The following is a 17,276-nucleotide window of genomic DNA, read 5'->3' as shown; positions in this document are numbered from 1 at the left end:
AAATACTGGAGTACTGTACAGAGAGAAATTAATAATCTAATCAGATCTAATTTTATTTCCCCTTATTGTTCACTTGTTAGTTGAAGGGGAGGAGACGCGTTAAAGAAGGATTTTTAAGCTTTGAGACAATAGAGACATGGATTGTGTGTGTGCGCCATTCAGAGGGTGAATGGGTAAGACAAAAAAATTAAGTGCCTTTGAACTGGGTATGATAGTAGGTGCCGGGTGCATCGATTTGTGTTATTAAAAATAAAACACTGAAATATCACATTTACATAAGTATTCAGACCCTGGGGCGGCAGGTAGCCTAGTAACCGAAAGGTTGCTGGATTGAATCCCCGAGCTGACAAGGTAAAAATCTGTCGTTCTGCCCCTGAGCAAGGCAGTAAACCCACTGTTCCCCGTGCCCTGAGCAAGGCAGTAAACCCACTGTTCCCCGTGCCCTGAGCAAGGCAGTAAACCCACTGTTCCCCGTGCCCTGAGCAAGGCAGGCGAAGACGTGGATGTTGATTAAGGCAGCCCCCCCCCCCCCCCCCCGCACCTCTCTGATTCAGAAGAGTTAAATGCGGAAGACACATTTCAGTTGAACAACTGACTAGGTATCCCCCTTTCCCTTTACTCAGTACTTTCTTGAAGCACCTTTGGCAGTGATTACAGCCTCGAGTCTTCTTGGGTATGACGCTACAAGCTTGGCACACCAGTATTTGGTGAGTTTCTCCCATTCTTCTCCACAGATTCTCTCAAGTTCTGTCAGGTTGGACGGGGAGCGTTGCTACACTGCCACTTTTGCGTTGTCTTGGCTGTGTACTTAGGGTCGTTGTCTGTTGGAAGGTGAACCTTCGCCCCAGTCTGAGGTCCTGAGCACTCTGGAGCAGGTTTTCATCAAGGATCTCTCTGTACTTTGCTCCGTTCATCTTTCCCTCGATCCTGACTAGTGTCCCAGTCCCTGACGCTAAAAAACATCCTCACAGCATGATGCTGCCACCACCATGCTTCACAATAGGGATGGTGCCAGCTTTCCTCCAGATGTGACGCTTGGCATGCAGGCCAAAAAGTTAAATCTTGGTTTCATCAGACCAGAGAATTTTGTTTCTCATGGTCTGAGAGTCTAAGCAGGCTGAGGAGTGACTTTTGTCTGGTCACTCTACCATAAAGGCCTGATTGGTGCTGTTCTACCGAGATGGTTGTCCTTCTGGAAGGTTCTCCCATTGTAGAAACATCTCAAGGATGATCAATGGAAACAGGATGCACCTGAGCTTATTTTGAGTCTCATAGCAAAGGATCTGAATACTTATGTAAATAAGGTATGTTTTTTTTATTTCAAGCATTTGCATAAATATAAAAAAAACTGTTTTTGCTTTGTCATTATGGGCTATTGTGTGTAGATTGGTGAGGATACATTTTATTTTTATTTTATTTTTTAGAATAAGGCTGTACTGTAACAAAATGTGGAAAAAGTCAAGAGGTCTGGATACTTTCCAAATGCACTGTAGAATGGTAGACGTCCTTGACGATCATCTTGGTCTCTCTTTGACACCAGGTGCTGTAGATGTCCTGGAGGGCAGCCATTGTTTTAGCTCCACTGTTCAAATAAACACGTAAAGGGATTGTATCTGCTTTTACAAACCAAAATCCTCTACTGTTCATACTGCATATTCTTTGTGGTAGTCTGTTGACCTGTTGGTTAACTTTGTCAGGGCGTTCACAGTTTACCACCCCCTGGAGTATTGTGGAGTAGTGGAGGAGGTTCCATAAATATATGTCAATTGTAATGTATTTTTAGTCATGTGTCAGACCCCAGTAAGACTAGCTGTCAATGGGGAATCACATCAAAATGCATACTCTTTCTCTCCCTCTGTCACTTTCTTTCTTACTCTGTCTCCCCCCCCCTTCGCTCTCTGAATTCCTAAGGGATTTTTCATAGTTTTTCGGACAGAATGCTTTCCGGCCCTGAGGGACTGGTCAGGGCTCAAGACTCTCACCCTTCTCTCTTCCTGTGGCGTCCGTTCCACTCAGCCCCTCGCCCTAAAATGGAGCTGGTTGCGTCATCAACCTCAGACTCTCAGGAGGTGGAGGGTTCAGTTAAAACCCAGACACACGAGGGAAACCATTCAGTTTCCTTCCTGGATTACAGCTGTGAACAGACCCCCAACCTCCCCTCTCTCTCTCTCCCTCCATTCTTACCCTCCATTCCTCTCTTCACGGATCCTCTACCCTTCTCTCTGCATTTTTCCACTCCTCTCTCCACTCGCTGGTCTCCTTGGTGATCCCCGCTCCACTCCTCCTCTCCATTCCTCTCCTCCTCGTTCTCCTGTGTGGTAGGGGAGATGTGCTCTACGGGTTTTGTGCGGTCGCTGGGCTTTGCCCTCCTGCCCCTGGCGGTGTGCTGTATTGTGGCCAACCTTCTGCTGTTCTTCCCTGAACTAAAGATCCAATACGTGCAACAGGACAAACTGTCCAGGCTGGTCTGGTTCATGATGGGCATCGGAGGGGGAGGCGTGTTGGTGAGTAGCTACAGTATAGATCATCCTGTTGTTACTACACCGGCTACAGTATATGTCATCCTGTTGTTACATTTACATTTACATTTAAGTCATTTAGCTGACGCTCTTATCCAGAGCGACTTACAATTTGGAAAGTTCATACATATTCATCCTGGTCCCCCCGTGGGGAATGAACCCACAACCCTGGCGTTGCAAGCGCCATGCTCTACCAACTGAGCCACACGGGACCGGTTACTACACCGGCTACAGTATAGATCATCCTGTTGTTACTACACCGGCTACAGTATATGTCATCCTGTTGTTACTACACCGGCTACAGTATATGTCATCCTGTTGTTACTACACCGGCTACAGTATATGTCATCCTGTTGTTACTACACCGGCTACAGTATATGTCATCCTGTTGTTACTACACCGGCTACAGTATAGATCATCCAGTTGTTACTACACCGGCTACAGTATATGTCATCCTGTTGTTACTACACCGGCTACAGTATATGTCATCCTGTTGTTACTACACCGGCTACAGTATAGATCATCCAGTTGTTACTACACCGGCTACAGTATATGTCATCCTGTTGTTACTACACCGGCTACAGTATATGTCATCCTGTTGTTACTACACCGGCTACAGTATATGTCATCCTGTTGTTACTACACCGGCTACAGTATATGTCATCCTGTTGTTACTACACCGGCTACAGTATAGATCATCCAGTTGTTACTACACCGGCTACAGTATATGTCATCCTGTTGTTACTACACCGGCTACAGTATAGATCATCCTGTTGTTACTACACCGGCTACAGTATAGATCATCCAGTTGTTACTACACCGGCTACAGTATATGTCATCCTGTTGTTACTACACCGGCTACAGTATAGATCATCCTGTTGTTACTACACCGGCTACAGTATATGTCATCCTGTTGTTACTACACCGGCTACAGTATATGTCATCCTGTTGTTACTACACCGGCTACAGTATATGTCATCCTGTTGTTACTACACCGGCTACAGTATATGTCATCCTGTTGTTACTACACCGGCTACAGTATATGTCATCCTGTTGTTACTACACCGGCTACAGTATATGTCATCCTGTTGTTACTACACCGGCTACAGTATATGTCATCCTGTTGTTACTACACCGGCTACAGTATATGTCATCCTGTTGTTACTACACCGGCTACAGTATATGTCATCCTGTTGTTACTACACCGGCTACAGTATAGATCATCCAATTGTTACTACACCGGCTACAGTATATGTCATCCTGTTGTTACTACACCGGCTACAGTATATGTCATCCTGTTGTTACTACACCGGCTACAGTTGTAGTACTGTTGAGTTGACGGTTTAGGGGTCAGGTTAACAAGCGGTTCAGGGAACAAAAAAGACAGAATAAAAGATCAAGATAATTAAGAGAACTTTAGGGAAGTTATAACAGTTTTATATTTTGGTCTTGTATTTCCTTTCTGATAAAAAAACACATGCTAATATGAAACAGGTGCTAATCTGACACGGGTATTAATCTGACAGGTGCTAATCTGACACGGGTATTAATCTGACAGGTGCTAATCTGACACGGGTATTAATCTGACAGGTGCTAATCTGACACGGGTATTAATCTGACAGGTGCTAATCTGACACGGGTATTAATCTGACAGGAGCTAATCTGACACGGGTATTAATCTGACACGGGTATTAATCTGACACAGGTATTAATCTGACAGGTGCTAATCTGACACGGGTATTAATCTGACACAGGTATTAATCTGACACAGGTGCTAATCTGACAGGTGCTAATCTGACACGAGTATTAATCTGACACGGGTATTAATCTGACACGGGTGCTAATCTGACACAGGTATTAATCTGACAGGTGCTAATCTGATTTTAGTAAATCCATGTGTGTAAGGAATTGATCTTTGGCTGTTTTTTGTAAGAGTGGGTTTGAGGCTACATGGCTGTATCCTGGATGTTTTGACCTTCCCTCAGCTGTTTTCCTAACTGTGGAGATACAATAGGAGACAAAGGAAAATGGTTGTCAACTCTTCCTCCAACATACCCTAGGAGTTTTATTTGACCAGACACCTACAGTAGAGTGGGGGAATAGCCACGTTTTTATGAACCTGTTCTATGGAGCATCTTTTTGTTGTTGTTGTGATTAGCGATAGTTTTACAGTACAGTTCAGTACAGTACAGTGCTACAACAACAGAGCTCTTGAGGATACTGTCTATAGATGATGATGGATTGATGCACTGAAATATCACACAAGAACCTGAGATTTCCCCCCCTGTTGTGTTTCTCTGTAGATGTTCCTGCCTGCCGGCGTGTTCATCAGCCTGGGGAAATGTACAGGCTGCTGTTGGAATGAAAGCTTCGTGGTGAGTACTGATGCTTTGGTTACGTCTCGTCAATAGGGCCTTGTGTTGTGTGAGATCATTGTGACATGCCTGAATTTTAAACTTTTTTTCAAGCTTTTTTTCATCAAACTGTTCACCACTTTTTTTGGGGGGGGGCTGTGATCCTATTAATATAATCACTGATATTACAAAGGTCAATTTTAACACTTGTGCTAAAGCTAATGCAAAAACCTAGGTAGGCTATGCTTTAGCTAATTATACATAGGGACATTGTAACACTATTAGCGGGGTACACTAATGATATGAGAAGGAGGCTTCGTCATCAGGGAGTACAAAGCATCCGGGAAGAGGAGCTGAACCTTATCTGTGTATAAGATGTTTTGTAACAGCCAACATTTCTCCTCACACACCCACACACTCCTCTCATGGGGATTGTTATGCAGCTGTTCTGGGTGTAACAGGCAGGCCTGAACCGTGTGTGTGTGTGTGTGTGTGTGTGTGTGTGTGTGTGTGTGTGTGTGTGTGTGTGTGTGTGTGTGTGTGTGTGTGTGTGTGTGAAAGAGAGATTATATATATACTACCGTTCGAAAGTTTGGGGTCACTTAGAAATGTCTGTGTTTTCCATGAAAATATACATCAAATGAATTGCAAAATGAATAGGAAATATAGTCAAGATGTTGACAAGGTTATAAATAATGATTTTTAATTGAAATAATAATTGGGTCCTTCAAACTTTGCTTTTGTCAAAGAATCCTCCATTTGTAGCAATTACAGCCCTGCGGACCTTTGGCCTTCTAGTTGTCAATTTGTTGAGGTAACCTGACGAGATTTCACCCCATGCTTCCTAAAGCACCTCCCACAAGTTGGATTGGCTTGATGGGCACTTCTTACTTACCAAACGGTCAAGCTGCTCCCACAACAGCTCAATAGGGTTGAGATCCGGTGACTGTGCTGGCCACTCCATTATAGACAGAATACCAGCTGACTGCTTCTTCCCTAAATTGTTCTTGCATAGTTTGGAGCTGTGCTTTGGGTCATTGTCCTGTTGTAGGAGGAAACTGGCTCTAATTAGGCGCCGTCCAGAGGGTATGGCATGGCGTTGCAAAATGGAGTGATAGCCTTTAAACTATGCCACTTTATGTTTACATACCCTACATTACTCATATGTATAGACTGTACTCTATACCATCTACTGCATCTTGCTATCTTGTGATAGCCTTCCTTCTTCAAGATCCCTTTTACCCTGTACAAATCTCCCACTTTACCACCACCAGACCATCACATTGCCTCCACCATGCTTGACAGATGGCGTCAAACACTCTTCCAGCATCTTTTCATTTTTTCGGCGTCTCACAAATGTTCTTCTTTGTGATCCGAACACCTCAAACTTAGATTTGTCTGTCCAAAACACTTTTCTCCAATCTTCCTCTGTCCAATATCTGTGTTCTTTTGCCCATCTTAATCTTTTCTTTTTATTGGCCAGTCTGAGATATGGCTTTTTCTTTGCAACTCTGCCTAGAAGGCCAGCATCCCGGAGTCGCCTCTTCACTGTTGACATTGAGACTGGTGTTTTGCAGGTACTATTTAATGAAGCTGCGAGTTGGACTTGTGAGGCGTCTGTTTCTCAAACTAGACACTAATGTACTTGTCCTCTTGATCAGTTGTGCACCGGGGCCTCCCACTCCTCTTTCTATTCTGGTTAGAGCCACTTTGTGCTGTTCTGTGAAGGGAGTAGTACACAGCGTTGTACGAGATCTTCAGTTTCTTGGCAGTCTTGGCCTTCATTTCTCAGAACAAGAATAGACGGACGAGTTTCAGAAGAAAGGACTTTGTTTCTGGACATTTTGAGCCTGTAATCGAACCCACAAATGCCGATGCTCCAGATACTCAACCAGCCTAAAGAAGGCCAGTTTTATTGCTTCTTTAATCAGGACAACAGTTTTCAGCTGTGCTAACATAATACCAAAAGGGTTCTCTAATGATCAATTAGCCTTTTAAAATGAACTTTGATTAGCTAACACAACGTGCCATTGGAACACAGGAGTGATGGTTGCTGATAATGGGCCTCTGTACACCTATGTAGATATTCCATAAAAAATCTGCCATTTCCAGCTACAATAGTCATTTACAACATTAACAATGTCTACACTGTATTTCTGATCAATTTGATGTTATTTAAATGGACAAAAAATGTGCTTTTCTTTTAAAAACAAGGACATTTCTTAGTGACCCCAAACTTTTGAATGGTAGTGTATGTGTGTGTATATACAGTATATACTAATGTATTATATATATATATATATGTATTATAGATGTGTATTACATATGTTTATTATACATGTGTATTATATATGTGTGTATATATATATGTGTATTATATAAGTGTTTTATATGTGTATATTACAAGTATACGTGTGTATTATAGATGTGTATTATATATGTGTATTATGTATGTGTGTGTGTGTGTATTATATACGTGTATTATATATGTGTATTATAGATGTGTATTATACATGTCTATTATATATGTATATTATGTTTGTATATTATATGTGTATATTATATATGTGTATTATAGATGTGTATTATATATGTGTATTATATATAAATATGTGTTATATATGTGTATTATATATATATAAATATGTGTGTATTATAGATGTGTATTATATATGTTTATTATATATATATAAATATGTGTTATATATGTGTATTATATATATATAAATATGTGTGTGTATTATAGATGTGTATTATATATATGTGCTTGTGTGTATTGTAGATTTGTATTATATGTGTATTACAGATGTGTGTGTGTGTATTACAGATGTGTGTGTGTGTGTATTATAGATGTGTGTGTGTGTGTATTATAGATGTGTGTGTGTGTATTATAGATGTGTGTGTGTGTATTATAGATGTGTGTGTGTGTGTATTACAGATGTGTGTGTGTGTATTACAGATGTGTGTGTGTGTATTACAGATGTGTGTGTGTGTATTACAGATGTGTGTGTGTGTTATAGATGTGTGTGTGTGTATTCCAGATGTGTGTGTGTGTATTCCAGATGTGTGTGTGTGTTATAGATGTGTGTGTGTGTATTACAGATGTGTGTGTGTGTATTACAGATGTGTGTGTGTGTATTACAGATGTGTGTGTGTGTATTATAGATGTGTGTGTGTGTATTCCAGATGTGTGTGTGTGTATTACAGATGTGTGTGTGTTATAGATGTGTGTGTGTGTATTATAGATGTGTGTGTGTGTATTACAGATGTGTGTGTGTGTATTATAGATGTGTGTGTGTGTATTATAGATGTGTGTGTGTGTATTATAGATGTGTGTGTGTATTACAGATGTGTGTGTGTGTATTACAGATGTGTGTGTGTGTATTACAGATGTGTGTGTGTGTATTATAGATGTGTGTGTGTGTATTATAGATGTGTGTGTGTGTATTATAGATGTGTGTGTGTGTATTATAGATGTGTGTGTGTATTCCAGATGTGTGTGTGTGTATTCCAGATGTGTGTGTGTGTTATAGATGTGTGTGTGTGTATTACAGATGTGTGTGTGTGTATTCCAGATGTGTGTGTGTGTATTCCAGATGTGTGTGTGTGTATTATAGATGTGTGTGTGTGTATTATAGATGTGTGTGTGTGTATTCCAGATGTGTGTGTGTGTGTATTACAGATGTGTGTGTGTTATAGATGTGTGTGTGTGTGTATTATAGATGTGTGTGTGTGTGTATTACAGATGTGTGTGTGTGTATTATAGATGTGTGTGTGTGTATTATAGATGTGTGTGTGTATTACAGATGTGTGTGTGTGTATTACAGATGTGTGTGTGTGTATTACAGATGTGTGTGTGTGTATTATAGATGTGTGTGTGTGTATTATAGATGTGTGTGTGTGTATTATAGATGTGTGTGTGTGTATTCCAGATGTGTGTGTGTGTGTATTCCAGATGTGTGTGTGTGTATTATAGATGTGTGTGTGTGTATTCCAGATGTGTGTGTGTGTATTACAGATGTGTGTGTGTGTATTACAGATGTGTGTGTGTGTATTACAGATGTGTGTGTGTGTATTCCAGATGTGTGTGTGTGTATTCCAGATGTGTGTGTGTGTTATAGATGTGTGTGTGTGTATTATAGATGTGTGTGTGTGTATTCCAGATGTGTGTGCGTGTATTACAGATGTGTGTGTGTGTATTATAGATGTGTGTGTGTGTATTATAGATGTGTGTGTGTGTATTATAGATGTGTGTGTGTGTATTATAGATGTGTGTGTGTGTATTCCAGATGTGTGTGTGTGTATTCCAGATGTGTGTGTGTGTATTATAGATGTGTGTGTGTGTATTCCAGATGTGTGTGTGTGTATTACAGATGTGTGTGTGTGTATTCCAGATGTGTGTGTGTGTATTCCAGATGTGTGTGTGTGTATTCCAGATGTGTGTGTGTGTATTACAGATGTGTGTGTGTGTATTACAGATGTGTGTGTGTGTATTATAGATGTGTGTGTGTGTATTATAGATGTGTGTGTGTGTATTACAGATGTGTGTGTGTGTATTATAGATGTGTGTGTGTGTATTATAGATGTGTGTGTGTATTACAGATGTGTGTGTGTGTATTACAGATGTGTGTGTGTGTATTACAGATGTGTGTGTGTGTTATAGATGTGTGTGTGTGTATTACAGATGTGTGTGTGTGTATTACAGATGTGTGTGTGTGTATTATAGATGTGTGTGTGTGTATTATAGATGTGTGTGTGTGTATTCCAGATGTGTGTGTGTGTATTACAGATGTGTGTGTGTTATAGATGTGTGTGTGTGTATTATAGATGTGTGTGTGTGTATTACAGATGTGTGTGTGTGTATTATAGATGTGTGTGTGTGTATTATAGATGTGTGTGTGTATTACAGATGTGTGTGTGTGTATTACAGATGTGTGTGTGTGTATTACAGATGTGTGTGTGTGTATTATAGATGTGTGTGTGTGTATTATAGATGTGTGTGTGTGTATTATAGATGTGTGTGTGTGTATTCCAGATGTGTGTGTGTGTATTCCAGATGTGTGTGTGTGTATTATAGATGTGTGTGTGTGTATTCCAGATGTGTGTGTGTGTATTCCAGATGTGTGTGTGTGTATTCCAGATGTGTGTGTGTGTATTCCAGATGTGTGTGTGTGTTATAGATGTGTCTGTGTGTATTATAGATGTGTGTGTGTGTATTCCAGATGTGTGTGTGTGTATTACAGATGTGTGTGTGTGTATTATAGATGTGTGTGTGTGTATTATAGATGTGTGTGTGTGTATTATAGATGTGTGTGTGTGTATTCCAGATGTGTGTGTGTGTATTCCAGGACAGATGTGTGTGTGTGTATTCCAGATGTGTGTGTGTGTATTACAGATGTGTGTGTGTGTATTCCAGATGTGTGTGTGTGTATTCCAGATGTGTGTGTGTGTATTCCAGATGTGTGTGTGTATTACAGATGTGTGTGTGTGTATTACAGATGTGTGTGTGTGTATTATAGATGTGTGTGTGTGTATTACAGATGTGTGTGTGTGTTTTACAGATGTGTGTGTGTGTATTACAGATGTGTGTGTGTGTATTACAGATGTGTGGATCAGTCACGGCAGCGTTAGTTGGGTTGGCCGGGTCGGGGTACTGTTTTGTCATCTCTGCCATGGCCATGTTGGAGGGACCTCAGTGTGAGTGTGCCACCGCTCTGGAATGGTCCTATCCCTTCGCCAACGATGGAGGAAGGTTAGTGCTAATATATAATAGTATATAATAATTTATAATAATATATAATTTCCAATAATATATAATAATTTATAATAATATATAATAATTTATAATAATATATAATAATTTATAATAATATATAATTTTCAATAATATATAATAATTTATAATAATATATAATAATTTATAATAATATATAATAATTTATTCTGGAAATATTCTAGCTATTAAAGCTTAGTTTAGTTTCTGAATTAGAAACAAATGTCTGTGTTTTTCTGTTGTGTGTGGATCGAATCCCCGAGCTGACAAGGTAAAAACCTGTCGTTCTGCCCCTGAGCAGGGTGGTTAACCCACAGTTCCCCGAGCGCCAAAGACGTGGATGTTGATTAAGGCAGCCCCCCCCCCCCCCCCCCGCACCTCTCTGATTCAGAGGGGTTGGGTTAAATGCGGAAGACACATTTAAGTTGAATAAATTCAGTTGGACAACTGACTAGGTATCACCTTTCCCCCAATAAGGGTGGGTCCAGGGTGTCTGCGAGTAACAATAACTTGGCTACAGTGCATTTTGAAAGTATTCAGACCCCTTGACTTTTTCCACATTTTGTTACGTCACAGCCTTATTATAAAATGGATGAAATGAATAAAAAATCCTCATCAATCTACACACAATAGCCCATAATGACAAAGCGAAAACAGGTTTAGACATTTTTTGCAAATGTATGAAATACCTTATTTACAAAGGTATTCAGACCCTCGGCTTTGAGACTCGAAATTGAGCTCAGGTGCGTCCTGTTTCCATTGATCATCCTTGAGATGTTTCTACAACTTGAATTAAGTCCACTTGTGGACTCGGTACTGGTACTTGTGTATACAGTGCATTTGGAAATTGCTCACTTGGCATTTAGGCCAAAGAGTTCAATCTTGGTTTCACCAGACCAGAAAATCATGTTTCTCATGGCCTGAGAGTCTTTAGGTACCTTTTGGCAAACTCCAAGTGGGCTGTCATGTGCCTTTTACTGAGGAGTGGCTTGCATCTGGCCACTCTACCATAAAGGCCTGATTGGTGGAGTGCTGCAGAGATGGTTGTTCTTCTGGAAGGTTCTTCCATCTCCACAGAAGAACTCTGGAGCTCTGTCAGAGTGACCAAGGCCCTTCTCCACCGATTGCTCAGTTTGGCCGGGCAGCCAACTCTAGGAAGTCTTGGTGATTCCAAACTTCTTCCATTTAAGAATGATGGAGGCCACTGTGTTCTTGGGGACCTTCAATGCTCCAGAAATTGGTACCCGTCCCCAGATCTGTGCCTCGACACGATCTTGTCTTGGAGCTCTACAGACAATTCCTTCGACCTCATGGCTTGGTTTTTGCTCTCACATGCACTGTCAACTGTGAGACCTTATATAGACAGGTGTTTGCCTTTCCAAATCATGTCCAATCAATTGAATTCACCACAGGTGGACTCCAATCAAGTTTCAGAAACATCTCAAGGATGATCAATGGAAACAGAATGCACCTGACCTCAATTTTGAGTCTCGTAGCAAATGGCCTACTTATGTAAATCGGGTATTTCTGTTTTTTATTTTTTTAATTTAAATGTATACATTTGCAAAAATGCTTCAAAACCTGTTTTCGCTTTGTTTTATGTGATATTTTGTGTAGATTGATGAGGAACAAAAAGTCAATGGGTCTGAATACTTTCCGAATGCACTGTGTAGTGTATTTTGCAATCTGTACGGCACAGCTGTCAATTTTTTGGTCCTTAAATAAAACTGGTATACTTTTTTATTTATCACACTTTTCTTTAACCAATTTTGGTCTTTAATTCAGGGTCAACAGACAAGTTCCTTATTTTCTCCCCCTACCACTTTGCTCTTCCATTTTTGCAGTAATGCTGCAATTAGTTGGTTGTAATTTTGGATAGAGCAGACATTTCCATATATATAGCTGTATGTGTGACATAACTACACCCGTCCTATTTATTATATCCATTTCCCCCCCCAAAATATAATGTTTTAAAAAACGTTTTATTTAACTAGGCAAGTTAGTTAACAACAAATTCTTATTTACAATGACAGCCTACCAGGGAACAGTGGGTTAACTGCCTTGTTCAGGGGCAGAACTACAGATTTTTAACTTGTCAGCTCGGGGATTCGCTCCAGCAACCCTTTCGGTTACTGGCCCAACGCTCTAACCACTAGGCTACCTGCCGCCCCACAATCAATTAGTATATTAATCAATCAATTCGTATATTCGAGTTTAACCATAATATTTGTTGTAATATTTGTTCGGTCTTTTCTGGTGGATTAAAATGCAATTGCAACCAACTTTCTATGGCTTGTTTTAAAAAAAGCAATATTTTGGAGATTATTTCATTTTCAAATAACCGAAAGTGAGAGGTTGTAATCTGAATAAATGGGAAAAGGCCATTCTTGAACATGAGTGAGCCATTCTTACTAATCTGTTAGAGAACCAGTTCGGATTTAAGCGTATGTTTTGTATGACTGAAGCCTTTAGTGAGAGGTCTAATGATATTAATATTAAATCATTTCTGCCCTCCGAATTCATATCCATTATATAAATAGGCATGTTTAATTTTGTCTGGCTTGCCATTCCAAATAAAATTGAATAAAAACATCACTTTAGTAAATACTATCCACACAAAAAAGTACTCTAGTAAATACTACAGTATTATCCGCAAAAAACTGTATTTAATTTACATATACCCTGTCCATTCACCTAACACATATCGTAATTTGTGGCAACCATAAGTGAAAAACCTACATGCCAAGTATAGACCATATATTGTGTTCCCTACAGGTTATAGAAAATAACAGGATCTCTGAACTATCTGTTCAGATCCCAGTCCTAACTCCCTGCAGGTGGTAGAACATAACAGGATCTCTGAACTATCTGTTCAGATCCCAGTCCTAACTCCCTGCAGGTGGTAGAACATAACAGGATCTCTGAACGATCTGTTCAGATCCCAGTCCTAACTCCCTGCAGGTGGTAGAAAATAACAGGATCTCTGAACTATCTGTTCAGATCCCAGTCCTAACTCCCTGCAGGTGGTAGAAAATAACAGGATCTCTGAACTATCTGTTCAGATCCCAGTCCTAACTCCCTGCAGGTGGTAGAAAATAACAGGATCTCTGAACTATCTGTTCAGATCCCAGTCCTAACTCCCTGCAGGTGGTAGAACATAACAGGATCTCTGAACTATCTGTTCAGATCCCAGTCCTAACTCCCTGCAGGTGGTAGAACATAACAGGATCTCTGAACTATCTGTTCAGATCCCAGTCCTAACTCCCTGCAGGTTATAGAAAATAACAGGATCTCTGAACTATCTGTTCAGATCCCAGTCCTAACTCCCTACAGGTTATAGAAAATAACAGGATCTCTGAACTATCTGTTCAGATCCCAGTCCTAACTCCCTACAGGTTATAGAAAATAACAGGATCTCTGAACGATCTGTTCAGATCCCAGTCCTAACTCCCTGCAGGTTATAGAAAATAACAGGATCTCTGAACTATCTGTTCAGATCCCAGTCCTAACTCCCTGCAGGTGGTAGAAAATAACAGGATCTCTGAACTATCTGTTCAGATCCCAGTCCTAACTCCCTGCAGGTGGTAGAACATAACAGGATCTCTGAACTATCTGTTCAGATCCCAGTCCTAACTCCCTGCAGGTGGTAGAACATAACAGGATCTCTGAACTATCTGTTCAGATCCCAGTCCTAACTCCCTGCAGGTGGTAGAACATAACAGGATCTCTGAACTATCTGTTCAGATCCCAGTCCTAACTCCCTGCAGGTGGTAGAACATAACAGGATCTCTGAACTATCTGTTCAGATCCCAGTCCTAACTCCCTGCAGGTGGTAGAAAATAACAGGATCTCTGAACTATCTGTTCAGATCCCAGTCCTAACTCCCTGCAGGTGGTAGAACATAACAGGATCTCTGAACGATCTGTTCAGATCCCAGTCCTAACTCCTTGCAGGTGGTAGAAAATAACAGGATCTCTGAACTATCTGTTCAGATCCCAGTCCTAACTCCCTGCAGGTGGTAGAACATAACAGGATCTCTGAACTATCTGTTCAGATCCCAGTCCTAACTCCCTGCAGGTGGTAGAAAATAACAGGATCTCTGAACGATCTGTTCAGATCCCAGTCCTAACTCCCTGCAGGTGGTAGAACATAACAGGATCTCTGAACGATCTGTTCAGATCCCAGTCCTAACTCCCTGCAGGTGGTAGAACATAACAGGATCTCTGAACGATCTGTTCAGATCCCAGTCCTAACTCCCTGCAGGTGGTAGAACATGTGCTCTTTTAGTATTTCTCCAGTAGGTTTCCTGAAGGACAAAGACTTCTATTTCAAATATAATAAAACACAAACACTATAGTAAATACTACAGTAATGTCTGCAAAAACACTTCAGCAAATACAACATTAAACTACAATCTGCAAAAAAACAAAACATTAATGACTATAGTTTATACTACAGTTTTCTTTTACTACAGTATTTATACTATATTTAACTTTAAATACTACAGTATACTACAGTAACTACTACAGTATTCACCGTAGTGTCACTACAGACTTTAGTCCACAAAAACACAACAGTAAATGCTACAGTAAAGTCTGCAAAAACACTACAGTAAATAGTATAGTATTTCGACCATATTATACTATAGTATTTTTTTCATGTGGGTATTGTCTTTTCTTTTTGCAAAAAAAAAGTAGTGTGTAGTGCCAATAGTTAGCTACAATGCTACATGGCAGAAAAGTATTTAACTACTGAAAACTACTGTAGGTTTAAATGTAGTTAAACTACCAGCAAGTTACTGCAAAATGGAGTTAAATGTTTAACTACATGTAGTTTACTACTCCAACACTGGTTCGGAGTTATGAAATAACAGCCTGTTCTTAACACCTCACAACTTCTAAACTTAATATCAACAATATACACAATACTACACAATACTACCCAATACTACACAATACTACACAGTACTACCCAATACTACACAATATTACCCAATACTACAGAATATATACACAACACTACAATATACACAATACTACAGAACATATACACAATACTACAACTTTCCCCCTGTGTTTGTCCACAGGTACCTGTTTGAGCAGGACACGTGGTCTAAGTGTTCGAATCCCGTCAGCATCGTGGAGTGGAACGTGACCCTGCTGTCCATCCTGCTGGGTCTCAGTGGGTTGGAGTTTATCATCTGTTTCCTACAGGTCATCAACGGACTGGTGACAGCTGTCTGCAGACCCTGCTGCTACAAACAGGACTATACCCTCAACGCCTGAACACACACACACACACACACACACACACACACACACACACACACACACACACACACACACACACACACACACACACACACACACACACACACACACACACACACACACACACACACACACACAAATGTGACACACACACGTGTACATGATACATACACACGCATGCATATAACATAAGATCCAGTGGCATACCCATGAAATGACACATAAAACAGGAGAGTGTACATTACCAGCTGGGGGAACATTACTTCCTAGACACTCATTATTATCTCCTTATTGGTCAGGAATCAGGAAGTGTGATTTTTCAAGCGAATGCTGCGTCATCTCTGTATGAGGGAGAGATACCTGTTTGAATGTTCAGTTAATTTATGGTATTCATTACAAAGCACTGTATTATAACACACCGGATGAAAGTTTGTATTATAAAGACCGCAACAGTAGCCTTTTTTATGTCTGTATTTTTTATATTATGTCTTAACACACTGGGCACAGATGTCAGTTCAACATCTAGTTTTGATTTACATTTGGTTGAGTTGTCAACTAAGGTGAATTTTACATGAAATCAACAAAAAGTCATAATTAATAAACAGGATAAAATAAAATAAAAATGAAATTTTTTATTTCTTTTTTAAATCAGGTGTTTCTCTGTCAAACAGTTTTGTTATATTTTAATCTTCTGTGATGTATCTAAAGTGTAGTATTGGGATGCAAACTCAAAATGTAATACATTTAAACTCTAACCATGTGTTTGAGGTGTATACTTTGAGTTTACACCTCTTGTATACAAAGTAGATTTGTTTAAGACTACCAAGAAACACCAACCTTGTGACCTTGATTTAGCCCACTGCAGTAAAATGTTTTAAGTTTGGTGGATAAAAATATTTTTTGCAAATCCAATCAGTTTTCCACGTTGATTGAACATCATCACATTGATTTGTTGTTGTTGAAATGATGTCAATGTATGAGAGTTTTGTCTTTTGTATTAATGTTTTCATTTTAAGTGTATTGTAAATGATTGTCTCACAGATTCTAGATGTTAAGATAAATCAATTTATATATTTAGTGCATTTGTAATATTTTTATAACGTTTGTGCTGCTTTAAATAAATAAGTATTTTCCATTTCAATTGTTCTGATTATTCCTATTTTGTTTTATAGTAAACATGCTATATTTGTCAAAGTTGTATATTTTGATACCTATTTGAGTAAGTATTTACCAATGGACAGCTATTAAAGTCATAGGCGTAATCCCAAATCGACCCCTAAAATCCTTCACTCAACTTCTAATCAATATGTTGAAACTTCCACCTAGCCTATCAGAAGGAAAGGTGGAGCTGTTACAATAT

At 39.7% G+C, this 17,276-nt stretch overlaps 1 protein-coding gene across 1 annotated transcript; it reads left to right on the top strand.

Annotated features, from left to right (window-relative positions):
* The first annotated feature begins 2,113 nt into the window (after positions 1–2,113).
* tm4sf18 (transmembrane 4 L six family member 18) lies at positions 2,114–17,057 on the top strand. The gene is made up of 4 exons (XM_071346437.1): positions 2,114–2,504; positions 4,823–4,894; positions 10,477–10,625; positions 15,733–17,057. Exons 1-4 carry the CDS (start codon positions 2,328–2,330, stop codon positions 15,929–15,931), a joined length of 597 nt encoding a protein of 198 aa, XP_071202538.1. The 5' UTR covers positions 2,114–2,327; the 3' UTR covers positions 15,932–17,057.
* Positions 17,058–17,276: the final 219 nt, after the last annotated feature.

Source organism: Salvelinus alpinus, chromosome 16 (genome assembly GCF_045679555.1).
Source record: "Salvelinus alpinus chromosome 16, SLU_Salpinus.1, whole genome shotgun sequence".
In the NCBI taxonomy this organism is placed as follows: domain Eukaryota; kingdom Metazoa; phylum Chordata; class Actinopteri; order Salmoniformes; family Salmonidae; genus Salvelinus; species Salvelinus alpinus.
Note: the sequence above shows the minus strand (reverse complement) of the source record. Positions and strands in the feature narration are given on the sequence as shown.